Here is a 27633-nt window from a genome sequence, read left to right as displayed (position 1 = left end):
CTTGAGTGGGGGTCCCTTTTCACCTTTTCTTGCTTTTATAAAGGGTCTTCTAAACCCACATGTGAACAGCAGGAATGTGGTTGTTGCTCTCAGTGGGAGCCGGAGCCTGTTCCCTCCTGCCCCAGGTTTTGGGCTGGTGATGCTGACACAACCCAGGGTTGGTGGGTGCCTGGTGGTAAAAACCATTTCCAAATAAACCAGTTTTAAGCTTTTGGGGTCTAACCACATCAAACCAGCGCTGCTGTGCAGGAATCATGTGGATATCCCATGGACTTCCCCAAAGGACCCTGCAGGGAGAGAGTCAGTACATATGGAGTCCATCTGGACACTGCTGAACTTCTGGAAAAAAAAAAAAGGAGCAGCACAAGTCCAGTGTGAGCTTTTCCAGCCTCCTGTGTTTGATTTAGGTCCCATAAGTTCATGGTGGTTTTGCTGTGTTTGTCCTCAATCTTATTCCCTCCAGACCAGGAACCATCAGGAGAGACAATGATGGCACCACTACATGTAAAGCTCTGCTTAAAATAACCAGAACAAAGAAGTGCTTTGAGTTCTGTGATGATAATTACCCAGACCTAAAAATAGGCAGATGTTCTACCAGGCAGGGAGAAGTAACAGTGAGACAGGAATTGCTGGGAAACACCTGGCAAAGCTCTGATCAAGCCAGGTCATTGTTGGAGTTGCCTGCAGGTTTCCCACCCTCTGACCACCATTTACAGTGGCACCACCAGAACTATAGGGGGGAAAAAATTGGCTTATTCATACAAATAAAACCAACAAAACCACTCCAGACAAAAAAACAGCTTCTGGAATATTAGAGTAAAAGCAAGGAAAACTGTGATGGAGGCCAGGACTGAGGCTGCTCGGAAGGGCGCCCTGCTGCTGTGTGCTGGGGTGGAGAATGAGCTTAGGGGGCCGTCAGGAATCTGTGACATTTAAATCCATGGCTGAGCTGCTGGGCTGTTTAATTCCTACAAATTAGGTTGTAGTGGGAGGAGAAATTCTAAGCATTTTGCAGCTCATTTGCAAGGATGAGCTTCTGCATTAGGGACTCAGGTGAGGAAGGCAAGGCCATTTGAGAAATTAGGTGAGACATATGAAAACCAAACCAAAACCCCCAATAGTTGGTACTCTAATTCCGAAAAGTGGCAGTGGAGTGTGGCAGTGTGGCCACAGCTCAGTCCACAGGACACCCTGTAACAAGTCAATTTGTCTTGGCAGCACTTGGCATTCCTTGTGCTGCCCATTCCTCCAAGGAAAATCACTTCCTGGGGGTTTCCACCTTGCTGCTGGTGGCTGCCACTGGAATTTGCTGAACATTTCTTGCACTGCACTTTTCCCATTCACTGCTTACATTTCAGCTTATCCATCTTCAGAAGACTCTAAAGCTTCTGGAGAACTGCTGGGTGCAAGTCTGGCCACAACCAGTAGCATCCCCTGGAGTTTGGACTTCACCTTCCTGCACAAAGCAGCTGCTTCTGGGATTTAAAGATATGCTCCCACTAAGTATGAAGCAGCGTCTTTAAAATCATCATTGGCATACAATACAACTGCTTTAATGCTGTAGTTGCTTTTGCTTATCTAGAACCCAGAAGGCTGGAATTGGAAATGGAAAAAAAAAATCCCCTTTTAAATGTGGTGTTGTCTTGAAACTTAATTGAGAAATGTGTAAGATCAAATGTGTAAGATTTGCTCTAAGGTGTTGCTTCTCTGTTGTCCTGGTGCTGGATCCCAGCTGTGAGGTTGGGAGAGGCAGTTCAGGACACACCTTCAGCAGGAGCTGGAGAGAATCACAGAACCATGGAATTGTTAAGGTTGAAGAGACCTTTGAAATCATCAAGTCCAACCATCAACCCAGCCCCAGCCCCATGTTCAGCACTAAACCGTGTCCTCAATGCCACATCCACTTATTTCTTGAACACTTCCAGGGAATGGTGACTCCACCACTTCTCTGGGCAGCCTGTTCTAATGCTTCATAACCATTTCCATGAAAAACTTTTTCCTAATTCCTAATCTGAACCTTCCCTGGTGCAATTTGAGGCCATTTCCTTTTGTCCTGATGCTATAACTGATGATATAACGATGGCTGAAAACATCATAAGAAATCTCTTTATAATTCTTTTAAATCCTCACAATAAAGCATGAGCCATTTAATCCCATGATTGGGAAAGCAATTAATAAAATCTGTGTTTTTCCCCTGCATGGAAGTTGGGACACAGGACCCACAGAAGTGGTGGAGAAGCCCCGTGCCAAGGGCCAGGACGGCAGAGCCGCGGTCAGCAAGTTTGTTGTTGGATCAAAACAGCAGCACTCAGACTGTAAACTTACTTTGGGTTCCAATGGTCCATAAATAGGTTTCCAAAACATGTCTATTGTCCAACAAGAGATTTATTTATAAACTGAAAAAATAACAAGACTGAAAGAAAACCAACCCAAACCCTTCCTTGGCCAGCAGCGTGGACTGGACTGTGCGCTGTGTGTGTGCCTGAGATAGAACCTTCTGTGATGTTCCAAAAAGTGTTTAAAATAAGTGTTTCCCTGCAGTGGGGTGGTGCTGGGAGAAGTTGGCTCTTGAACAGCCAGCACAGTCCTGGCTGGAGCTAAGGCTGGAATGCTGCCTGCTCGCTGGACCAAGGTCCCACAGCATCATCCCTTCCTCCTTTTCTGCTTATTATCTTTTTGCCGAGTTCTTTTTTAATTTTTTTTTTTTTTCAATGAGTAAAGATTTGGAAGAGAATCTAAAATGTTGCAGCATTTTCTGGAAAGTTTATTCCCACTTTGGGGTTAAAACTTTATTTTTGATGGGCTGATTTGTTGGCAAACATCACCTGTTTGTACTCTTGGCAGCTTTGACGTGGTTTCTCTTGTGTTACTGATATCACTGATGGGAGCTAGATCTAAGAACAGTAAATTGAATTTCTTATGTGTACTGAAGTGATGGGTAGTACTTGTTCACAATTCTACACTAATTTTTATGTTATTTTGTGTCCATGCTCCGTTGAAAGCTTAATGTTCCATGATTGGCTCGTAACTGGAAAAGAAGGGAATCTCGATACCCAGTGGATTTTCTAGCACAGGATCACAGTGTGTGGTGAGACACCAATAACTTGCCACAAAGCTGTTTCTGTCTTGGGAACAGACCCTGAAAGCCAAAACAAAGAGAAAATAGATTTATTTCATTAAATGTTCCTTTCAGTAGTATCTTGGGAACATCAGCAAGAAGCAGAATATCTCCACTCACCTTAGGAGTTGTTTTTCTCCCAAGTGTGTGTTGAGGCAGAGAAACCAGGATGTGTTTCTTTTTCTGGGGTGGGGATAAAGGCACCTGTGAGCAAGACAGGCTGTTTGAGGGCATCCTTGTTCCAAGGCAGGGCAGTGGGGAGCTCCAGAGGATGCAGCCCTTCCTCCCAGCAGTATTGACTTCACCTGCTCCCACCCCTTCTCCTTCGATCCCTCTGTCTCCATCCCACTGGGATTTTCCCCTGCTCCATTTTGCTCATTCCCTCTGCTCCTTCCCCCAGCCTCTTCCCATCCTTACAGCTGTCTGTCCATCCCTGTCTTTCATTTCTCTGTTCTTGTGCTTTTGTGTCTCCATAAATCCTCCTGCCCCACCCAGTGCTGGTCCCAAGCCTCAGGGCCCTGCTTGGCTCCTCGGCTCCTGTGCTGACTCTGGGCGCATTCCCAGCTCTCAGCTGCTGCTCTGGGCCTTGCACAGTGTGTCAGGAGCATTTGGAATAAACAAGGATTTTCGTGTTTGCCAACTGCAGTGAGCTGCACTTCAGAGGCCAGAGCAGCTTCAGACATGACAGTTGTTTACGTAGGCCGAGGTGCGGGGTCTGGGAAGGCGCTGGCCGCTGTCCATGCCTGCTTCGGCAACTGGGAGAGGTTTTCTGGGAAGCGAGCGCTGTGTGTTGACAGGCGCATCCTGAAGAACGGATCCTCGCTCCTTCCCAAACATGGGCAGCAGGAACCATCTTCCAGGCTCTGTCCCGAGGAGAACGTGTGCCCTTTCAAGTAAGACAAAACACCCTGAAGCAGCAGCAGACGTCTCTTGCTCTATTTTCGGCCCTTCCCTCTCAGTGCTATTCCACTGCCTGAGATTAATGGAAGTTTTCTAAATAAAATCCCATAAAATAACAGGATCTGGCAGCTCGGTGTCCCTTCTGCATGCCCCGTTTCTCTGGAGCACTTGCTGCTCTTGTGTAAGTGCTCATCACCGTGGCCAGAAGACTTGTCTGAGGAGCTGGGAGAAAACATTGCTGCTTAATCTTCCAACTTCTTTTTTGTCTGGCCAGAAAACAAGGGTTCCAGACTAATATCCCTCATGCATCAACACCATCCTTGCTTTTCTGTAGAGTTCTCTAGAGAATTACCTCCCTTGACTACAGATGGCCTGAGAGCAACACAGAAACCAGACTTCATGCTTGCCTTACAATAGTGCTTTTTCTGGCAGAAAAAAATACATTTCTAGCTTTTCCAGCTCTTTAAAAACAAGCAGAGAGGGTTGTGATTACCCTTCAGAGCCACAGTCGTCAGTCTGGGATATGGTTGTACCTCCTGGAGCTGAAAAAACAACCCAGAGACTGTCCCACTGAGATGCTGGGAGGGTGTGAGGATTTGTGTGTTTCTGAGACAATCTAATAGTCAAAATGATTTAAAAAATAAAGTGACTTCTCAGGGGATCAAAATGCTGATTCCTGTCCAACTCAGAGCTCTTCTTTTACATGGCAGAGTGTACAGGTTAATGGTAGTGTTGGTAAAAGCTTGGTTTTCTCTAATTCCTTAATAATTCTGGGGCATCTCAAAGTGTGTTGTCACTGAGCAATGGATTTTGGACAAGTTAAGGACCTGAGCGTAATAAAAACTACTTGGATCTGAAATTACATTTACTACTAGGTTGTACTGACAGAGGAGTTTACAATTCCAAAGACTTTTCCCTTATCTTAGCCCTACAGAACAGTTCATGAAGGAAGTGCTCCCTTTTTTTTCCCCCTCTGAGCTGTAGAGCACAACGGAGAAAAGCTTCCCCTGCTCCTTCCTGCTGCTGTTAGAGGCAGGCAAGGAAACCTCTTATCCAGAGCTTTGAGTCTGCTGAGAATGTTTTTATACAGCCTCTACACGAATTATTTCCTCGGGGCAGTATTAACTCCTCCAGTTTGATTTATTTTTAGCCATGATGAAAATTAGCATTATCCTTGTGTTTTGGGGTGCTCACACAGCGAGTCCAGCGGCTCCTGTGGTCGGAGGAATTACGTTGGCTTCGCAGCCCGGGGCAGGCAGCTTCCCTGCTGGAGCTGGGAGCACATTTCCCTCTGTCGGGAGAGCAGGATCAGTCCCTTTGTGCTGCACTGGGCTGGGTGCACCCCTCCTGAGGTCTGCTTGAACCTGCCATGGATAGAGCAGCTCCAGGCCGAGTCAGGGGGCGCTTGAAGATTCCCTCTTTGGATTTGCTGGGCTGTGTTCCGCAGCCCACATAATTCAGGGCAGCGCTGTCCCCACACTCCCTGCTGCTCCTGGCGCTCCCAGCGCGGCTGGGTGCCCGTGGGTGCGGGGCTGTGCGGGCCGGGACAGGGCTGGGGCAGGGCCGGGTGCCCGTGGGTGCGGGGCTGTGCGGGCCGGGACAGGGCTGGGTGCCCGTGGGTGCGGGGCTGTGCGGGCCGGGACAGGGCTGGGTGCCCGTGGGTGCGGGGCTGTGCGGGCCGGGAGCCCGTGGGTGCGGGGCTGTGCGGGCCGGGACAGGGCCGGGTGCGGGGCTGGGTGCCCGTGGGTGCGGGGCTGTGCGGGCCGGGACAGGGCTGGGTGCGGGGCTGGGTGCCCGTGGGTGCGGGGCTGTGCGGGCCGGGAGCCCGTGGGTGCGGGGCTGTGCGGGCCGGGACAGGGCCGGGTGCGGGGCTGGGTGCCCGTGGGTGCGGGGCTGTGCGAGCCGGGGGACGGGCTCCATATTTGGCTCCAGGCTGGCTGTCCCTGACCCCGGCAGCTCCGGGTTTGCCTGTGGCCGTATATGGAGCGGCTGCTCTGGGAGCTGCGGCTGACCTGAGTTAGCACCAGTGCAACATCTGTGTGAATCGCTGCTCCTGGGGCACCCAGCTCATTAGGGTAAAGCCAGGCCTTGGACTGGCTTTGCAGTGAAGGGGGTAATTTGAAGAAAACAAATTTCCCGTTAAATTCCATTTTTTTATTGTTTGCCAGGATGTGCATGGTTATAATAGTCTCCTTTGTGGTGGTAAAGTCATGCAAAGGGACAGCAGAGCATAAGCAGAACATCTTTGTGTCGAGAAGTCAGTCATTCATAATGACAGTAATAAAAACCACCTTCCATGTGCAGAGCCAGCACCGTGCTTGCCTCACAGATCCTGCTTTTCCCTTGGATGCTGTGTGAGTGCACAAGAATGGGTGGCATCAGGTGTGGGACCTCAGCCAGCCTCCCTGACACGAGTGAGGATGGGGGTGTGGGGTCACAGCCCTCCAGGGACTGTACCTGCCCTGCTGACACACCCAGGACACAGCAGGGGAGGGGTTTTTGTGCAAACAAGCATGAACCAAAAATGCTTGGTGAGGTCTCTTTTGGCACCGAGGTGGACAAAAACTTGGACTCTAGAAGGAAGGGGGGTTCAGCCTGTGGTTCCAAGGGCACAGGGGAGCAGTGTGTACCTCAAATGTGCCTCCAGCAAACTCCAGTGCACCTGAAAAAACAACGTTCCCCTGAGTTAACTGTAAAACCTGGCCAGCACAAGGGCCCTGCTCACACTTCTGCTTTTGGGTGGGCACCTTTAAGGTTCACAACACGCACATGTGTGTAGGAACAGCATCTTTCGGCTTCAGCCTGTTCAGTTTTGTAGGAGCCAAGTCAAGGCTCAGCTCTGACTCTTCAGAAAATACTTTCTGATTCTAAGAATTTTCTTACCGCTCCCATTTTCAGCCTGGTTTGCACCCCCTGATTTCTGCAGCGAACCCCGGAACCGCATTAAAATTATTTAGCTGATTTTGTTTGCCATCTCTCTTTTGTGACAGATTAAAAAGCAGCAACAAGATGTGTTAGGCTTCTTGGAAGCCAACAAAATTGAATTTGAGGAGAAGGATATCGCGGCCAATGAGGAGAACCGGAAATGGATGCGGGAGAACGTCCCTGAGGACAGTCGGCCAGCGAGCGGGAACCCCCTGCCCCCCCGGCTCTTCAACGACAGCCGATACCTCGGGGTAAGGGCTGCTGCAGCTCTCCCTGTGCTCATCCCACTCACCTCCAGCTCTCCCTGTGCTCATCCCACTCACCTCCAGCTCTCCCTGTGCTCATCCCACTCCTCTGCCTCGCTGCCACAGCCTGTGCTTCACTGCGGTGAGCAGCAAGGCAGGGCTTGCCCAGCTGCAGTTGTCCAAACTGGGAAGGCTGTGGGAGGTGTTAGACATTTCCCCCATCTTGGGCTTTTAGTAATAATTGATTTTTGAATATTCCAGTCACACCATAGGAGAGATTGAAATGTGGACCTCTTGATTCGGATCCTACCTTACAGTGCATATGTAATTTTCTTTTCCTAGGAGTTTTTTCCCATCTTATGGCTCTGAAAATTCCCAGGTTTTTTTTAATCCTCATTTTCCCCATGATTGTGAACTAACACCTCACAGAAATCTGGCCCTGTTACACCAACCTTATGTTCTGTAGCAAGTTCTGCCCATGTGGGGTTTGCCAGTAGGTGTGAATCTCCAGATGATATGAAATGATGTCTGCCATGATCATAAATCAGTTTTCTGATCCTTCTTGGGACCAGCTTTGTGTGCTGCTTGCACAAGGAAGGCTGCTGTGGTTCACTTACTCCAGTGCCTTGGACAGATTAAAACTCGTGTTGCAAACACAAATCCTACTGTAATTACTTTAATGCTTGATGAAAAGTAAGTTGCCCTGCAGTACTTGTACCCAGCAGGCTATGCTTGAATGATTATTAGATTAACTGTTAGTTTTATTTTTAAAACTTAGTATCTTCTGAACAGAGCTCACAGTGTGCATTCATCTGGTCCTTTTGAAGTCTGGTTGTGTCCTGCACAGTCTGTAAGTCAGGACCTGCCAGTTTTGGACCTTTGTGAGACAAATCTGTGCCTACAGAAAGAAATTATTCTCAATGTGCCAAGAATTTTTCTTGCTTGTAATAGAAGCAGAACTTGAAATAATATCCACAGTGAGCTGTTGTGCCACTTGGCTCTCAAAATTTTACTGACTGGTTGTGACATGGAAAAAGGTTGTTTTGGAGTGACAGATAAGTAGTTGTCTGAGCAGGGTCTGGTCACAAGGTTCTTGATATGGGTTTATATCATCCCCAGAATTTTGGTTGATGTAACATTGAACTTTTGAAATTTGGTCAGTTTAATGTTGCTGGGTTTGAGTGGCTACAGTTCAGCTTTCAGGAAGGTAAAATTTAATTCTGTGCCCAGAATTTGAACCTCTTTCTGTCTTTATCTGATGCCTCTCAAGCATGAAGTTCCCTGTTTGTTCCATCTGATGCAGCACAACTGGCAGAGCAAAGAGCAAATTGGCTTTCCTGGCCCGTGCACAGCAGAGAGGCTGAACTGGAGATGCTGTGTGGGCTGGCATGAGCCCTGCTCCTCAGGCCCAGGAATTCCTGTCCTGGGAGACACTGTGGAGCAGGCTCATGGACTATGCACCAGCAAGATAAACAATCCCTTTGTTATCAAGCAGCCCCAGTCCTGTCAACGGAAGGGCTTCAGGGAGGATTTACCATAATCATACACATTTTTATCAAACCAGCATGCAAATGCTTCATGTGCAAATGAAACAATAATTTGATATCCCTGAAGTCCAGGCAGCTGGAATCTTCTGGTCCCTGTACTTTGTTCTGTTCCAGCTGCAGCAGCTTCTCCTTAGAGCTGCCCCTCTCTGCTGTTTTCAAACAGCAGTTGCTGTTCCTTAAGCTTTTACCTTCTAGTCAGTCAGGAATCTGGAGCAGCGTGCCCTAAACAGCTCTCCCTGACTCCAGGCTGAGACTGAGCTACTGCCTGCCTTGGGCTTCCCACCCAGGACTGCTGCATCCAAACGTTACCCAGGAAAGCTAGAAGAGGCTGGTAATGTGCATCAGTTAAAAACAGAGAGCAGGAAAATCACAGGACTGTTCCCTGCTGAGTTGAGAAGTCGAAGTGAGGGAATTGTGTAGTAACTTGAACAACAGTGAGATTGCACAATACTTCTGAGTTCCTTTAGTTGGGGTTTGACAACTGGTATGTCTTTTTATTTATTTATTACCTTAATTTTCCTGGGAAGTGGCTGTGTGTGTCTAGGGCATTTGTAATACACTGTGAGTGAACAGTGCCGCCCCATTGCCTTCACTTGCACAGACTAATCCTTAGTGGGAAATGTGGTGGGAAAGGTGCACTTTCAGTGTAAAAGTTCCAGTTGAACTTCTGACAGATTTAAGAGCTGGAGTCCACAGTTGCACAGCTGTCATCATTATCAGGAATTAGCAATGACATCTGGGAACATCAGGGTTTCTGAGGACAAGGTCCAGTCTCAGTTGCTACTGCAGGAGGAATGTCCATACCAGATCAGTGAAAATACCTGCCTTGTGTGGAGTCTGTCCCTCTGGGAAAGGCTGGAGCACCTCACAGCTACATCTCGTTGGGATATAGAATGAATTCCCAGCTTGTCCCTTTCCAGCCAGACCAGTTTGTATGCTGTTAGTGCTAATGCCACGTACTTGAGGTGATGCTGGATTTTGCATTTGGCCACAGGAAGCAGTTTGCTTGGTGAGGGTTGGGTGACAAGTCAAACTGAGCTGAGCTTACTTCTGACAATTCACTCCTCTGTCTTTTGTTCCCTCTCCCTTCTGCCATGATGAAGGACTACAATGCTTTCTTTGAGGCGCGGGAGAACAACGCCGTGTATGCGTTTCTGGGCTTGACTGCACCTCCTGGGTCAAAGGTAGGTGAGCACCTCCTCACAGTGAGTCCCAGCCTGTGGCTTACACCACCTCCTCCTCCGCTCAGAATAGGATCTGGCACATGTGGTGTCATTGCCCCCATCAATCTCCCTGGGAGATACTCAGTCTCCAGAGGCTCCCAGGCTTCAGCTTCAAAAGAGTAGTTAATATTTGCACTGAAGAACACATAAGAAATCTAGATGAAAAAAATTATCCCAAAATAAAAGAATGTTTTCAATTCAGTAAAAAAAACTAAGTCATGTGAAATTTTGATGAGATTTTTCTACTAGAAAATCCTTTGAAACCAGAGCCACTGTTTCTGAAATAACATGGTCTTGCTTCAGAGTAATTTCTTCCTCCAGCTTGTTATCCAAAGCTTATTTTCCTTTGCCAATTACAAACTGGGCTGCTGCTTTGTGGATGCAATGGGCTGGAATTCTCCTTTTGATTTTGATAGGATAAGACAAGCCTGCTTTATACGTTTCACTTGACAGCAGCAGGATCCTCCAGGTCACTTCCAGCTTTCTTGTTCCAATGGGTAAACACGCCGCTCCCTTTCAGCTTTACTCATGTACGAGTCGAAGGTCACGCTGTGCACATCACTAAGAGACCTAATTTTAAAGGTGGATGGTGACCCATGAGCAGTGAGCACTGCAGGTTGTGGGGCAGACTGAAGCGGTTTTGGGAGCCAAATTTCCAGTAGTAGCTCCACTGATGGGAATGATGTGATGAGGAAAGAGTTCCACAGAGCAGAGCCCAGGATCTGCACCCCAGCATCACCCACCAGCAGCGTCAGACCAGCTGCGCCCAGGGCCTGGTGAGGTTCCTTGGAACATCTGCAGTGCACTGCTCCGCAGAGCATGCAGGATGGAGCCAAGCAACCAGGAAGCTATCCTGACACTGTGGGATGCAGGGAAGCTCCTGCCTTTCCCCTGGGAAGTGCAGGGGTAGCGGAGAGCAGCTGCTGCCATAACAAATCAGGTCACCTGTCTCAGTAACGCTGGGAACGTCGCTGCTTCCCAGACCTGCCGGCTGGCAGGAGCAGCCTGCATGGCTGTCAGGAACTCTGCTTCTGCCCTAAGGGATGCTCCCATTCTGTCCTCACCTAAGGAAAAGGTGAATTTTAAACAGGAGGGTTAGAACACAGTTGTACTCTGCTGAATTTCCATGTTGTGTTGGGCTGCTGACGGTAAATAACCTTTGCAGAAGGGACCTTGTATCCCTTGCATCCTGCTCTGGGGCTGATTTTGGGAGTCCCTCCCACAATTAGGATGTCCAGTCAGGTTGACTGCCTGCTGCTGAGGAGGGTACATGGATTTGTAGGTGCTGAAATCGTCATTTCCAGCATAGCTGTGTGCAGCTTGGATATAATGCTGTAGGGAATGACATGGCATCTGCAGAAAATGGCAGGAGGCTGGGAGAAGCCTTGGCAGGAAACTTTCATTCACATCATCAGGAGAGATTTGGGAAGTTATTTGACTCTGAACACAAAGGTTTAATATTAATGCTAAACAGGACTGCCTTAGAAGTGAGCATGGAAAATGGAAGTAACTATTTTCTGAGCCCCAGTGGTTTAGTTTGTCCTTTGGATCTACAAACTCTGGGAAAGGCTGGCCTTCAGTTTACCTTAAATATCTCTACTTCAAGCAGTATGGGTGGATTTTAAAGGGAGAGGATTTTGTGAGTTAAAAGCTATGTTTAGTTATTTCTTTATTATGGATTTAAGGACTGAGAGGATGCTCAGTGAGGGGCCTTGATGGAGAAATAAGGAAAACTATGAAAGAGGGACAGTGTCAAGCTTGGAAAGCTGAGCCTCTCCCAGATAACTTGCAGGACTATGCCCAAGGAAATGGAGTTTGACCTCCAAGAAGAATAGGTTAGCAGGTTACTTGTATCAGCCTTCCTGGGTGTGAGGGAAATACCAGGAATCCTCTCCAGCTTTCCACTGTCTGTTCTAAAGAGAAGTTCTTTGTCTTGCAAAAAGAAAGCCAGTGAGGTGTCACCATTGCAGTGCCCTGGGCTGGTTAAGGGAGTTGTTACAAAGCCACGGGAACCTTCTCCTCTTTCTTACCATTCAAAGAACCGCTTGTCTTTTAGAGAATATCAACCATGCTGCTTTTTTCCAGGCTTTGTAGCTCTTTTTTGATCTTCCTTTCATTGTTCACCTGCCTTTTGTGCCGCGGATGGCCGGGATGTCCTCGCATGAGGCCTATGGGTGCACAGTACCATCGTAGCCCCGCTCTCTGACCCATGACAGGCCAGCAGAGCAGAGCAGGGGCCAGGAGCACAGCAGCTCCAAGCCAGGCTCTTCCCACGCCCTGAGTTCAAAGGCAGAATGAGGGCAGTTAGCCAGGAAAACCAGAGTGATCCACCACGTCCAAGATACGGGAGATACGCGTGGGACTTCCTGCCCTGCAGGCTGGGGTCGCCCACTGTGTCTCCTCTCTTAAAAAAAATCTTACAGACTTCTTGGAAATTCCCCTCTTAGTCCTTTCTCCTCATGTGTTTTGTTTGTTCAGCAATGCTGGCTCATGGTAACAATGATACTGAATCTGTTATCTTGAGTATTTCTGTGCAGTCACAAAAGCAAATGGCTCCAACACATCTTAGCAAATGTTGAACTTTGTCCTTTCGAATGAGCCAGGCTGTCCCCACTGAGGTGCTGCACTGAGGGCAATGGGAATTTGTCTCTCATTTGTCTCCTTGTAGGTCATGGTGCTGCTAGCAGGTAGTTGAATTAATCTGCAGTCAAAAGTACACTCGGAGAAACCAAAAGGAAATTAATTCCTTTTGCATTTCTTCTGTTGTAATTCTGTTCCCATTTGTGATCACCTTACAAAGGCTGAAAGAAGACTGAAAAATGCAGGTTATTGTTTTACAGTGTTTGTTTCTGAAACATACTGAGAAACTACTAACATGCAATTCTCTTCTGCTGTTTCAGGAAGCTGAAGCACTGGCCAAGCAGCAAGCGTGAATTTCAACTGCCTTAAATGTCTGTAAAGGGAATTTCCACAGCTTTTTATAAAATAGTCCAACTGTCTCTGCTTCAAGAAATGTAGATGTGATTTCTAACATTTGATTGGTGCTTGCAGCATTCACTGTCAGTAACACAAATTGAACACAGGATGGAAATGGGAATTTCAGGGTAGGGAGCAGGAGCGGGTTCTGATGGAAGCCGAAGCAATCAGACATGAATGAGTTACATTTAGTTTAAACTGTCCTGGCAATTCATCCATTTTGTGTAAACTTAAAGAAACTATTTTAGTACTAAAAATGCAGATGGGTTTTACTTAGAGATCTGGCTATTTAAACTATGGAAAACAGCATCTAAAACCTCGTCAGATACTAATTTAGTGCCTGAGCTGCCTCAAAAATGTTACTGAGTTACACAGTAATTTTTCAGTGTCTTTCCTGGTTTCAGATGAATTTGTAGGTGGTACCGTGTAGTTTGACCATTGTAGTCACTTTGGAAAGTTGTGTTTGTCTTCTGTAGAATGGATATTTAAGGTTTGTATTGTTACACACTGTACAGATGATAAAAACCCCAACAAACCCCATGTATTTCTCATTTAAGTGATCTGTGTGGGCTCTTTGGACAAAAAGGGATGTGGGCAATGGACACAGGTTCCTCACAGCTGCCTAAGCACGAGCGATGACACATCTGGGGCAAGATTCAATGTTGCAAACAAGCCAAAACGGCCAGAAATGGCATTTCCTTACCTGTGTAAGGGTGAAAGCCTTTAATGTATTTCTCTACAAAAATACCAGTTCACACTGCTTAGAGCATTAAACATCTCACTGCATGTGCAAGTAGCCATTAGGTTCATATAGTATTTTTCCAAATGAGGAAATAAATGTTTGAATAGCAAAAGTTATTGTAATTAAGCAAGACTTCTCTTTTTTTAAGGTTTAAAAACTTCATTTCCACTCTTATTGCCATATCATAAAGCTATCACAGGAATTGCAAATCTCTCAGTGTCTTGTGTGGGTGAATTTACCACGTGCAATATTAACCTGTGTGTTCTCCCAGTGCTCATGAGGGAGCCTGTAATTCCTGGCCATATTTTAATTCCTGATTTATCATTTTGGGAGCCTGGGAAGCAGTTTGAAGCTTGTGCTTACAAAAGCAGCACAGTATCACAAGGCAGAGGGAGGGATGGATGCTGCCTTGCCTTAAAGATTAACACACACAACTGTACTTTTTTATTAACAGCTTTCGTCAGGAATTACTGCAGTTCTGTGAAATTTAAGATCTTTTGGGGATGGAAGTTCGGTTGTTTTAAATCCAGCATCAGATTTTTGTTGTTCACTATGATTTCATCTTTCTGAACGAGGTGATTTTTCTTTCTTAATATTGGCTGAATCTTCCTCTGTGTCTAAATTCCTGCTCAAGTGTTTGGGAACTGTGGAATACTACATGAAGTCTGGTGAGGAAAGTGGGATTTGACACACAAGTCTCTACACCCACCCCAATTTGCTGTGTTTCCTGTGCAAGTTTGGTGAATTACAGCCATTATTTTGGAGAAGCTGTAATTAAAAGTTGCTGCCAAATTCTGTCAGTTCAGCGACCCAAAACATTCTGGAACGAGGTCAATCCCTGTCTCAACAGTCAAGAAAATGGCCAAGTTTAAGAAAGCAAAGTCACTGCCCTCGTCTGTCCCCCCCTTGCCATATGGGAGTGTTCAAACTGTATCAGCATTCCTAAGGCAGCTCTGGTGAGCCAGGCTGAATTATTCCTTTGTCTGGGGAACAAGGCACCGACACAAAATACCGAAAATCTGTTTGTTGTGTGTGTAAAACTTGAGTTTTTTGATGCAGATCTCTTGCATGACTTTAGGAGTGCCAGGAATCTGTTACCTCTGTGCTGGTTTTCTGTTTCCATGGGTGCAAGAACTGAATTTTTTCTTTTCTTTCTTATTTTTTTCCTATGTAGAAAGCAGTCATTGAGGATTTAACCTGTATATTAACCATTCCTTTATCATTCCAATAAAGTTGTTTTAGGACACTTTCTCACACCATGACTTGTTTGCATGTTTTGTTCACGGTTTGAAGCTGAAAAAAAGTGGAGTTTTCAGATGAAAATACTGCTTTTTAAAAGTTCAGGATTTATACAAGGTGAACGTCAGGGATTCGCTGCTGCTGTGGGTGAAGTCTGCTGGGCTGGATCCCTCACCTGTTGCAGCTAATGGGATTTAATTACTAAATGGGATTTAATTTAGGATATACCTACCCAAACCAGTGTGTCAAGGTTTGGGTTATTTCCCACATTATCCTGCCTTCCCACTCATTCCCCAGGGCAGGGACCGGTTGGAAGTGGCCGGGACACAGCAGCTGCTCCCACACTCACAGAGCTCGCCCACCCCTCCCCCGCTTGTTTACAAACTGTAATTAATTAGCTTTATGCTGCTTACAGCAGGGAGCTGTGGTATTTCATATTTGTGTTGCCACAGGGCAGTGCAGGATAAATTTTAAACTGAAACTTCACTTTTACCTTCCCTGTTTGCCTGGTACATCAGCAGGCACCTCCCTCCGGCTTCACGCGCTGGAAGTTCTGCACCCCCTGGAAGATCTGAAGAGTTACAGAAATGGCATTCTCTGCCTCTGACCTGCCCTGGGATTTGCCCAAATTCCAGACTTCAATTCACATCCTCTGGAGGAAACCAATAACCTGATCTTTTAAAGAGTGGTTTGTAATTTTTACAGGATCAGCTGCTGTGTGAGCAGCTAAAGCACAGCCAAGCGCCATCAGTCACAGGATGCCTTCCCAAGGGGATTATTGCTTGTCCCTCACACTTGTCCCTCTGTAGTGTCTTAGAACTGGCCCATGAGATGGGAAGAGGGCCATGAATGCCATTTCTAAATTGTAATGAATACCATTTACTTCCCCTGTGTATCCACGCCACTTGTTCAACTCAGAAAAATCGCTGCTTTTCTTGCTTTTTTTAAATTAAAAAGTCTGAAAACCCCACTTGTTATTCATTAATGTAAAGTTCAATAAAAATAGTTTCGCAAAATCTTTAAAAACCAAGCTACATGTGTGCACACAATGTGTGACAACTTTCCCTACACCAGGTTGCTCAGATCCTAATCCCATGGCACAAATAAATCATTCCCAAATCTTTACCTTTTTTTTAGTTTCCTGCAGAAATATTCTGTGACTTACCCATATTCTGTGATCTTGGTAGGATGTTTTAGATTAAAAGGTTCATTATGACAATTTTGAAGTTTTTTATTAAAAATTTTGGTCTGTCTTGGTAAAGTTTTGGAAATGCAAAAGGATTGTAAAAATCGAGGTGATGAAGTAGAAATTGCTGGATTACTACAGGTGAGCACAGTAGTGAGTACTGAGTATGCAAAATAAATTTATTTAGTACAAAATACATGTGTTGTATTCTTGAAGTATCAGACTTGGCTCTGTATATATTGTAGCAGAATATATAGTAATTATTAATATTGTTGTATATCTATATTTATACACATACACAATATATGTTATTCCTATATACTATAATTCCTTACAGTAATTCCTTCTCTCACAGGTTAGTTTATTGGTATCATCAGGAACCTGGCCATTTCTTCATTTTAATTTGCTCAGTATTTCAAAACCCTTAAATAAAAGGAAACCAGCACATCATTAATACAATACCAGCAGCGCTATAATTCCCATGTGGCCTCAGTTCTTTCCTGAGCCCTTTCGCAGCACGCAGGGGAGGTTATTCTGTGTTTACACGAAGCGAAGTGGATCAGAGCCAGGACGGAGCCCACGTCCCGCCCGGCCCCGCTGTGAGGGCCCGCAATGGCGCCCGGGCCCCGCTGCGCCGCCGCCACGCGCCGTTGCTGTGGCAACCAGCAGCCACTCAGCGGCCGAGGCGAGCCCTCCTCGCTTTTCTATTGGGCGATGCCGCTGTCAGTCAGCGCTAAGCCCCGCCCATCGCCCGCCTGAGCCGCGCCGGCTGAGGGCGGCCGGCGGAGTTCTGTGTGGCGGTCCTGCGAAATAGCGGTGGTGTTGGGCTGTTCGGGTGAAATTCCCTTTGGAATGGAAAATAAAGGGCTCGCAACAGCTGTGCTTAGGGAAAAATCCCCAACATAAAACGTTTCGAATCAGCTAATATCTATTTCATGTTTATGTGCATGCAATACTCAGCCTGTGCTGAAAGAAGGGTCTCTTCATGCAGTCACAGTTCCTATAATATCATTCAGTGTGGTAGCATTTATTTTTTCCATATACGAATGGTACTGTGAGAGTAATTTTTAATTCTTTTTCAATATATATTCGTCTCTAAATTCTGACATCCTTGCCTTGCTGTTTGTGCTAACTGCAGACTCTGCTCAGCTTCTGAAATTACTTTGGTTCTATCTCGTTCTGACTTTTATTTTTGTAAATAAAAGGGGATTTCTTTTTGGTAAGATCTTATTGAGAGAATACATTGATTTCCATGGATATTGATACATTTAACACCTGAATCCCAGATTGGTTTGTCACCATGGGCAGGGACATCTTCCACAGATCAGCTTGCTGGGTATGCAATGGAAATTGACTTGGTTTTAATCACTCCACACAAATTACCTGACTTGGTTCCTTCCTCTCTCTCTGTTACTTTTGTGTTTTGTTGAAACAGCTGCACAAGAATTCCAGCTGCAGCTGGCACTAATTACAAGCCTGGCGAGGTTTAAAACTACTTGGAATTTGATCCATCCTGGTTCCTGCCCGCCAAGACTGTGGGCAGTGATTCTGCTGGAGTCCCAGCCACACTTTCTGTACAGAAATTGCTCATATAAGTTTACTAAAAATCAGATAATTTTGAACAGCTTTTAAACATTAAATGAGTTTTTTATAAGTTTGGTGGGAGTAAAAATAGCTTTCATTTTGCCTCCATTAAAACTGAAGTCTTCTGTGAAATACGGGTGAAAAGGAGGGAAGAGGGGTAATTTTACAGACTTCATTGAACCTGTATCGCCAGAATTACTCCAAACCTACTTTCTAAGGCACAGCATGAGTTCCCTCTGGCAGGGGGCAGGGTCAGATTAGATATTAGGAAGAAATTCTTCCCTGTGAGGGTGGGGAGGCCCTGGCACAGGGTGCCCAGAGCGGCTGTAGCTGCCCCTGGATCCCTGGCAGTGTCCAGGGCCAGGCTGGACAGGGCTTGGAGCAACCTGGGACAGTGGAAGCAGGGGGTGGCACTGGATAAACATTTGTGTCTTGCTCCTGTCATTAAACAGTGTCTTTTTAGAATCCTTTATCTAGTACTTAGATGAGATTCAGCTTCTTATGTATTGGGGGTTTTTAATCTTCTGGGAAAAGGAAAGTTAGAAAAGGCTTCAACAGAAGACTCCTCAGACTGTCTGTGGGTTGGACCCTGTGCTGAGGGGTGGAGTGGCTCGGTGCATAAACTTGGCTTCAGCTAGAAGAGGACACCTAAAACCACCATGGGAACACCTGGGACGTGCCAGAGGTAATTTCTGAGCCCCATAAAAGTGGTTTTGGTCAACGAGCAACACGATTGCGCAGAGCTGTCCATTGGCTGCTGCTTTCAGATTGGCACATGGTCATGTTTGCATTTTATAGACACAAGGTATTTAATCAAAAAACGGATGGAAGGAAGTTGCCAACTTCTTTCCTATCAGTGGCACATCACAAGACTCTAAATTTAGCTGCGTGTTTCCAGAGGGGAAGTGGTGTAAGTCCACAAGTCAGCTGAGCAGCACCGAGCTCCTGCCGATGGAAGTGGAATTTGGTTCTGATTTTGTTCCGCCCAGCACAGTCCTGACCCTCTGCTCCTCCCCGTGCCCTGCTCTGGCAGTCAGCAGCTCCTCCGCACTGTACTGTGGTCAGAAACATCTCAATTCATTTTCAGACATCCTCTTTTAGACTTAGCCCTTGCTTTGTGTTCAAAAACCGCACCCTTTCCCAGTGGGGTCACTTCTGTTTTATGAGGAAAAAGAGCCGGGGAACTGCATCATGAGTGCGTCAGACTTTTTCTGCAAGGACAGCAGTGAGGAAAGAGTGTGTAAGCATCTGCCCTCTCCCAGCAGCTGTAGCAGGAGAGCTCTGGGCTCGGGGAAATCCTCCTCGGACCCGACTGGGCTTGGTAAGTTGGACTTTTTGTGCCTTTCTCTTTTCCTTATACTTTGTTCCAGAACGTGGGAACCACTTACTTTATTTGGAGAGGATCTGTTTTTCAAAGATTACCATATTTTAGCTCTTCACAAGCACTTTCAAAGCAATAAACCAAAATTTATCAGCAGGGAAGGAGCTGGGTACCTTGAGGTCCTACAGACCAGGATAAGGACCTGGTTACCCACATCCTACGAGGCACACAGCATTCCAAATTCCATCAACCTTTAGCAAGATTTGGACTGCCAAGTATTCGTCTTTTTTTGGAGATTGGTTTATCAAGTCCCTGAAGTGCTGAAGAAAGTGTTGCCCTGCTTTTTGCATATGTAAATAACTCTGTAGATAACCAGGTCTCCTGCCTTTCCTGCCTGTTTTGGCCTCAAAATTCCAATATTACTTTCAGCTTCAGGAAGGGAAAAATAAAAAAACCCCAAATAAAGAACCCCACAAAAATAAAAAATCAAACAGTTGTGCTGTACTAACATGTAAATTTCAGGGGGAAGGTGAAAATTTCTGTCTCTCAAATAACTGAAGTTTTAGAATATCTCCTGGAAGGAGCACTGGGATTGAAAAGTGACCCAGTGTAGCGAGTTTCAAATATACCAGGGTGTACAGGCATGGTGAAAAGTGTTGAGCCACAAGCACCCTTTGGGTATGTGGATACTTTGATTATGAGAGATTAAAAGGATATTTGAAGAACTGAATGATTTTCTTAGGTTCATGTTTCCCATTCCTCCATAAAAGCAGCGGTGATGATCTCTTCAGGGAGTTCAGGTCAGACTCTTAGTGTGAAGATTCCCATTGATTTTAACAGTCAATGAATTGGAAAGGAATGATAAGGAATCATTAAATGTAGTAAATTATTTTGAGCCACTTATCTCTTCACTATTATCACTGTTGGGGAAGGCAAATTAACTATTTATGTCTTTTAAGTTCATCATTAAGAGGGACTCCAAATACATTTGATCTGAATTTGAATACAGTTTTATTATACTTGCAGAACTCTCAGTATCTTTTGAAGCTCCTTGGCACCTTACAGGAGGGCTCAAGTCAGAAACAACCTCTAAATATGAATTTAATCTTTATTTCTTTTCTATGTCACCTCTTTAGCTCTTGGAAATTGTTGTCTTTTAATGGAAAACATTGATTGATTACTGATGGTATTGATGCTGACAAGTAAAATGATTTTGCTGATTTTTACAGCTTATAAAGTACAATCTGTCTCAAGTAGCCATGATGCAGAAGAGACCTGGGATGTTACAGATGAAGCAGCTGATTAGTGCCCTCCCTGTATCTTCAGAATAATTTTTGTGGACATGGTAAAGAGGAAAAGCATGCAGTTTAATGTTTGCTAAAAATAAATGCTTGAGAGAGAAAGAAAAATCACTGTCTTTGTGAGAAGTGCATTGTTCATTGATAATAATAATAGTAATAATAATATAATTATTATATAATAGTTGTTGTTGTTGTATTGTGCCTGTCTTTCAGTCCTGGGGCTCCATGGAACTCTGGTGATCCCTGTTGCTCACACTTGTCACCATGCTGGCAGAAGGCATCCTAACGAGGCTCATCTATAAAGAAAGCTGTCATCCAGATAAGCCTCGCAAATCTCCTGCATCCCAAAAGGCTAAAGAGGGAATCTGGAGACAGAAACTTGTAGACATCCCAAAAATTAAGGGCTTTGCTGATGGATGTGAGAAGCAGGGGGAGCTCTCTGCCAGAAGCAGCAAAGTGGAAGCCGGGAGCGGCCCTCGATGGGGATCCATAGAAAAGGAGCCCTCAAAAGGTCAGGAAATGCTGGCTAAAGGAACTGCATCCCCAGCTTTACATATCCCCAAGAGAGGAGGAAGCCTAGACCGGGTGGATTTGTACAGATCCTGGCCATGCAACAGCATTTACCAGAACTATCCTGACCTGCAGATCGGGGGGGACCGTGTGGGGGGCCACACGTGTGACTCCGGCTGTGTCCTGGACCATGTGTGGGATGAACTTCCCGACGGCCCTGTCCTGCTCTCCATAGATATTCCGCTAGGTCAGTCCCCCATTCCGTGTGAGCATCCCAAAAATCCCAGTGCGATGTCCCTGCCTGGAGATGAAGCTGGAGAAAGGAGCATTGTGCTCAGTGAGGAGCCTCTTTCCAACTCCACACTCAACAAGTACATGGAAGCCAAAGTGGCAGAGCTCTACAAACAGTTTTTTGAAGAAAGCCTGGCCAGATGTGGTTCCATAACAAACCTCCTCGCTGGCAGCTGGATAAGGAACAGCCTGGACCAGATAAGTGTTCAGATCTCCCAGGAGCAGAGCATAGAAACATCCAAAGCCAGAGGAGCCCTCTTGCACTCGTTGGCTTTGTTCAGCTCCCGCAACGCTCCCAACAGGAACAGCTCCGAGTTCAGCACGCCAAACCTCCAAATCTCCAACAGAGTGGGTGCAAAATGGAGCTGCAGGATGGAATTCACATCCTGACTGAGCTGCTGAGCTCAGGAGAGGGATGGGATTTGGGTATGAATGTTTCACTCCAAGGATTAGGTTGGGAAATGGGAACATTTACACACTACATTTGTTGTAATTAATATTTTAAGGCTTAAACCCCTTTGGTAGCAAGGGAAGTAAAGGTCACTGTTTTCCATTTTCTAATGGAGAATTTGAAATTAATTTCTCTCCAAAATACTGGTTAATTGTGTTTCTATAATATATATATAATCATAGAACTGTTGGAAATGAGCACTGAGATCATCAAGTCCAACCATTAGCCCAGCGCCACTAAACCAAGTGCCACATCCACATGTGAAAGCATTTAATTTTCTGCAAAATCAGCAAGCAAAGATGACTGCAGCATTCCTGAAAAAGTAGTGCAAGATTCCTGCATCTGCATTTGGAAATTTAAGTGCAGATTTTGGTATGGAAATACTGTTGTTTAGCTTTCAAACACATTTTCTCCCCTTGCTCTTGCTTCTCAGAAAATATTTCAGCTGGAAATTACTCATTATGTCATCAGTGTAAAATGATAGATGAATTGGACTGTTACCTGCTCTGCAGAAGTTTTTTCTAATAAAGTTTTTTTGTTGGGTGTTCTTGCTTGTGGTTGGTTTTTTGTGTTTTTTTGTTGTTTTAATCCAGTATCTTTATTTCTTGGACATTTCTTAAAATCATCTCTGAGCTGAAAGAAAGTATCAGTAGGATTGAGAAGAAGCTGCTCCTGAGGGAGAAGTGATCTGAGTGGGCAAAGTAAAGACTTCTCTGTCCTGATTAAAATGACAGGGTAAGATAATTCCTGATAAGGAAATTAATTAATAAAATCAGACTTATACACATCCAAGACCTAACTGGTCATTGCCTGATCCATAATTCCCACTGACCTTGGTGCAAGGAATATAAGCAATACTGAATCTTGTCCTTGCTTGCTAGGAGCATGAGAGGAAAAGGATGATTTGCTTCCCTATGCATTGCCCTAATTCCATGTGTGTCTCATTAATCCCCTTTTCAGCATTCAAAATCAAGCCAGGAGTCCTTTGGAAGAAGCCAAATGACTTCATTAAATTCCAGAGGAGTCCAGGGTGGGCAGAGCTCTCCAGATTTCCTTGGTGGAGGTGCAGAGAATGAGTTAACTGAGGGTGAGAGGGAAATACTCCAGAGGGCATCAGTAGCCAAAGGGTTTGCAATTAATCCATGGCAAGAAGTGCTCTGTGGCATTTGTGCTGCCATGCCCCAGCCCTTGGTTCCCCCGGGATCTATTTATAGTTCAGGCCGAAATCTGGAAAGAAGTTAATTGCACACGGTTCTTCCTCAGGAAATGAGGAAGTCGGAGGTTAAATCTGAGCTCCAGACTCCGGTGGTTTTCAGTCCTTCCCAGCGCTGAGGAATGCGTTGGAGGAGCCCCTCTCTGCTGTGCCACTCACCTCAGTCCCAGCCCCAGGGATTGGAGTCAGCGGATCAGCAGCAGCTGCTGCCGTGGGAGAATCCCTGATGGATCTGCTTCTCTATCCCCATGACAGAAATGGAGTGGCAGAGGAGAAAACACATAAATAATGGGAGTTTGGCACAACCTGAGGTTATTGGCAAGTTGTGTTCATCCCATCCCTTCTCAGGCCTGGTTTCAGAGCTCATTTTTTAATTAGTTTTTTTACATATGTGGATAATTTTAGCTGGAATGAAAATAAAACCACGCAACAGCAGTGTTTTGAGGAAAATGGGTAATTTGAGCCACCCCAATGACTTGTGTTTTCGCAGCACAAATGAAGGTGCAGATAAATGCACGTGGTTAATGGAAAGTAGAGTGTGTTTTGTTATTGATTTTATGTAGTTTTGCCCATGGAAAAATATTGTCCATGTTCTGCCCGCCCCAGCATTTGTTATTCAGGTTTAATCCAGAATTTAGGTAACTTCTCAGAATTAATTTCTCTCTGTAGAAAGAAAGATGTTGCTGCAGAATACATTTTAGGGGCAAAATCTGGGAATTTCTAAAAAGATGAGACAAACTCATCTATTACTCACTTAAATACTATTTTAATTTCAATTTTATTTTAATTGACATGTTGCAATCCGTGACCTGCTTTGGATCTATTTATATTTGGAAGATGCTGAGTCCCATTTTGTGTTTGAGTAAAGCTCTATCAGCTGCACTGGACCTGTGCCAGTTTTCCCTAGCAGGAAAAATGCCTTGGTGAACCCAAATTCCATGGGGAAAATCCCTGGAAAGGTGCTTTTCCAGCCCGCTGAAGGGCAGCAGCTGGATTTCATTACGAAGGAAAGCAGTGCCATATTTTACAGGGCAGACATCCACGGCCAGATTCTGCCTGGAGTTGATTTTTATCCACATGCCAGAAAATCGATGTTGGAGGAGAAATGCTGGCAGGGAATTTTTACCTTCATATCCAACTCTCATTCCGTGTTCCAACAGAGGAATAGTCACCAGGTCCTGGGACCCAGACCCTGTAGAAAGCTGAACTCTAGTTAAATTCCCCCAATCCTTTGGTCAGGATGTTCCCCAGTCTGCCTCAGCTGTGGGAATTAAGCCCCTCTAGAAGGTGACTTCATCTGCCTAGAGGATAATTGGGATTTTTACACATTAACAATCTTTCTGAGATTTATTAAATAGTCAGATGGTGATATCTAGTGGTGGTTTCCTTTAGTACCTTCCAGGTCAGGATTTCCAGAGCTTTACAACCATTTTGCAATGAAATCTCAAAGTCTGTCTTTCTCTGGAGGGAGGATTATTTCCTGCAAAAAGGATGCCCAGGTGTGCAGAACGACCACTTCCATCAATTAATGTTCTATTCAAGTTAAAATATAGAAGGTTTTAAAACCTGGAAGGCCAAACCCTTCCCTTTGGGACTGAAAAATCTGACAATCAGAAAAATCTCTAACACTAAATACCTGTGTTTTTCATTCATCTCTCTTTTAAACAGGAAAATGCCATTTGCTTGTTGAGCAAATGAGACTAAATCTGAGTGGCTTATTTTTTCACCCAAAATGTAAAATACTAATCTGCTTTTCATGGGCTGAAATCTACTTTTTAGCAGTGTCTTTCTTTCTCTCTGCTAATTTATACATGGCATAGCAAAACTGATTTTTCCTCTCTGTTTTGCCCGTTTTACATACAGATTTCAAAAATCCAGACACTTGATTGTAATTAACCTAATTTTCTTTTTCTTTACCAGAAGATCCTCACCACTTAATCCTTGCCTGCTTTTCCTTTGAATTCATTTATTTGTGGTAATCCCATCAATCTGTTGGGAATATAAATCACTTGTGAGGGTCAGTGGTTGTTTGGTAAATGAGTGCCCAGGTGCTAATGAACCTTCCACTCCCACGTCCACCATCCTGGCTGCCTTCTGTGGGGAAATAAAAGGGTTTAGTATGGAGCTGTGACTCCCAGGAGGTTGAAGACCTTCCTTTTCCCATCCTGATCCTTGTAGGGGTTGTGGATATTCCCCTTTACTTGTGGGCCGTGCTCTTGGGAAGGCAGGAAATCTGGAGGAATATTTGCTACACTGGAGCAAAGCAGGGGCAGATTTGTCTCTGGAGCTGAATTACTGAAACTTGCACAGAATGTGTGGGGAGTCCTGTGTGGTCTGTGTCCGTCAGGGCTTTGTTTTCCTTGGGATGTGTGTTTGGGGCTCTCTTTGGAGGAGAAAGTTTGTTGCTATTTTTGCAACCTTTAAACTGCAGTGCCTTGGGAGCAATGTGGCATCTCACCACTTTTCCTGCGGCTTTATTTTGTGGTGTTTTTGAAAGAAAGGTGAGCAAGGAGCTGAGGAGCTTCCCTTGGAGAAGGGAAACAGTGGGATCCTGAGGAGCTAGAACTAAAACCAGCCCCAGAAGAAGAGCTGAGATTTGCAGGGGTTTTCTGTGTCCCACCACTGCTGCTCCTCCTTGAGAGTAAGTGGGAACAGCATCTTTCCTAAGTACAGCTTTAGTTGGGTAAAGCTGAAATACAGGCTCTGGACTCTGTGAAACTCTCTGGGAATATCAACTCTATTATGGAGCCAGGCTGGGAGAGCTGGGGGGGCTCTGGAGATGAGAATGCTCTGGGGAGGGTTTAGAGCCCCTTCCAGTGCCTGAAGGGGCTCCAGGAGAGCTGAAGAGAGATTTGGGACAAGAGATGGAGGGACAGGACAAGGGAAAATGGCTTCCCACTGCCAGAGGGCAGGGAGAGATGGGATATTGGGAAGGAATTCCTGGCTGTGAGGGTGGGGAGGCCCTGGCACAGGGTGCCCAGAGAAGCTGTGGCTGCCCCTGGATCCCTGGAAGTGTCCAAGGGCAGGCTTGGAGTAACCTGGGCTAGTGGAAGGTGTCCCTGACAATGGCAGGGCGTGGCACTGGATGATTTTTTTAAGGTCTCTTCCAACCCAAACCAGTCTGTCATCCCGTAATTTTTTTAGCCTTTCTCCCCATGCTGGTGCAAGGAGGGTTTGCCTGCCTCTCACTCCTGTGTTGGGAGACAGAGGCTTTGCTTTCCTGGGCTCTCATTTGCTATTTAGGGATCCTTGTTCCCCTCAAGTACGTTTCTACTTTTGTGCAATCATACAATTTCTTAATCTGCTGTGTTGCTGTTTTTTGTTCTCATTCCCCATCTGTAGTGATTACACACTTCTGCTTTCTGTTGCCAAATTTGTAATGCCCACAGACCATTTATTCCCTTGCTCTATTGCTCAGGTCTACGATGTTGATATTTCAATAATCAATTACTAATCTGAGAGATAACAAAAGTTAACAAGGATGAGTGAGAAGTGAGAGAACATCCAGACCTGCTCTCACTTTTTTTTTTTTTTTTTATTTTAAGCTGAGTTGGCTCTTTGTTTCAAATGAGTGGGATTTGTGAATGTAATGGAATAGGGAAGAGAACTACACACTAATTGCCTGAAATTCTTGCCTTGAAGTTTTAAATGAACAAATTTTGTTCCTCTCTCCTGGTAGTTGAATTACAAGAAGACGCTTTCCTGGAATAGAAAGCAGAAATCATTCATGTTGCACATGTTAAATTTGTACAAATCAGAGTGTGAAATGCTGTTTGTGGATGTTGGTGCTGGTGGTGTTTGCATTCTGGGAAAGGCCACGGGCACAGCTCCCTTTCCCTTTGCTCTCCAGGCTCTGCTCCAGCCATCCAACAGCAAGGACAGGTCACTGATCCCAGGCAAATGGCTTGGGGGCAGCTTTATTGAGTATTTTATATAACAAAGACATCCTTGGGAATAGCCACCTGCTGATGTTTATTCCATGGAGAGAAACCAAAGGGTGCATCCAGCAGGTAAAAATCTTCAGGGAAAGCGTGGATTTCACCTGACAATGTGTGGGACCAGGATGTGGTGCCCTGAGGGCAGCCAATAAATGGGAACTGATCTGCGATGAAATCCATGAATTAAATATCCAAGATCTCACTAGTTAGGAGGCAGAATGTGCTCACACCTCTGCTGAGATGTATCCTTTTAACTTGTTCCTTATCAATATTCCAGCTGCTTAATGTACTTGTGTTGGAATTCTCCTTAAACGCAGATTTTTGACTGGAATCACTGATGTTATATCAATCCTCAGCCTGCCTGGGCTCTGGGTGCCCCCGAGGCTCCCCAGTTCCCTGCAGCACCAGGTTATTTCTGTGTCCCCGTGGCCTGTGATGTGCTGACAAACCCCACGTGATGGCTCGGGGTTTTCCAGGGTTTCCTGTTCCTGCTGCCCGCAATAGCTGCGGGTGGGATCCTTCCCAGAAGGGGAAGTGGGATGAGTGGTTTGGAGCTTTTTAGGGTAAGCTGAAAACAAAAGGCTTGCTTCTAAAAAGGGACCAAGAAAAAGAAAAAGCGGTAACACTAAAACATCACCTGGGTGCTCCCAAATATCGTCTGGCTGATCTCTGTCCCAGAGTTCAGCATGGAGCACTGAAGGGTTTCCCTAGGGAAAGCCAAGAGCTCCCTCACGGATAATCCACCATGGTACTTGTGGGGCTGCCTGTGGTCAGGAGGTGAGTGTTTCCCTGGGGAAAAAGGTGCGGAAATGTCACATTTTTATTGCAGGAGCCTGAATTTTGGTCACTGGTATCACATCCCACAATAACTCTGTTCTTCTCCCAGTCTTCCTCATCCTACCAGGAGCAAGGTGCCTGTCAGC

General features: G+C 45.5%; 2 protein-coding genes across 2 annotated transcripts in view; both read left to right on the top strand.

The window, feature by feature from the left end:
* Positions 1-14913, top strand: part of SH3BGRL (SH3 domain binding glutamate rich protein like) — a 30316-nt gene extending 15403 nt beyond the window's left edge. The window contains exons 2-4 of the mRNA XM_082289160.1: positions 7009-7194; positions 9839-9919; positions 12859-14913. Coding sequence (XP_082145286.1) covers positions 7009-7194; positions 9839-9919; positions 12859-12891 — 300 coding nt within the window. The 3' untranslated portion in view covers positions 12892-14913. The remainder of the gene's footprint in view (positions 1-7008; positions 7195-9838; positions 9920-12858) is intronic.
* Positions 14914-20571: 5658 nt separating this feature from the next.
* LOC309577581 (TLR adapter interacting with SLC15A4 on the lysosome-like) lies at positions 20572-21498 on the top strand (the record flags this gene model as incomplete). The annotated part of the gene is made up of 1 exon (XM_082289708.1): positions 20572-21498. One exon carries the CDS (start codon positions 20572-20574, stop codon positions 21496-21498), a length of 927 nt encoding a protein of 308 aa, XP_082145834.1.
* Between the last annotated feature and the right edge of the window lie 6135 nt (positions 21499-27633).

Source organism: Coloeus monedula, assembly GCF_965178545.1.
Source record: "Coloeus monedula genome assembly, chromosome: 12".
NCBI lineage: Eukaryota > Metazoa > Chordata > Aves > Passeriformes > Corvidae > Coloeus > Coloeus monedula.
Note: the sequence above shows the minus strand (reverse complement) of the source record. Positions and strands in the feature narration are given on the sequence as shown.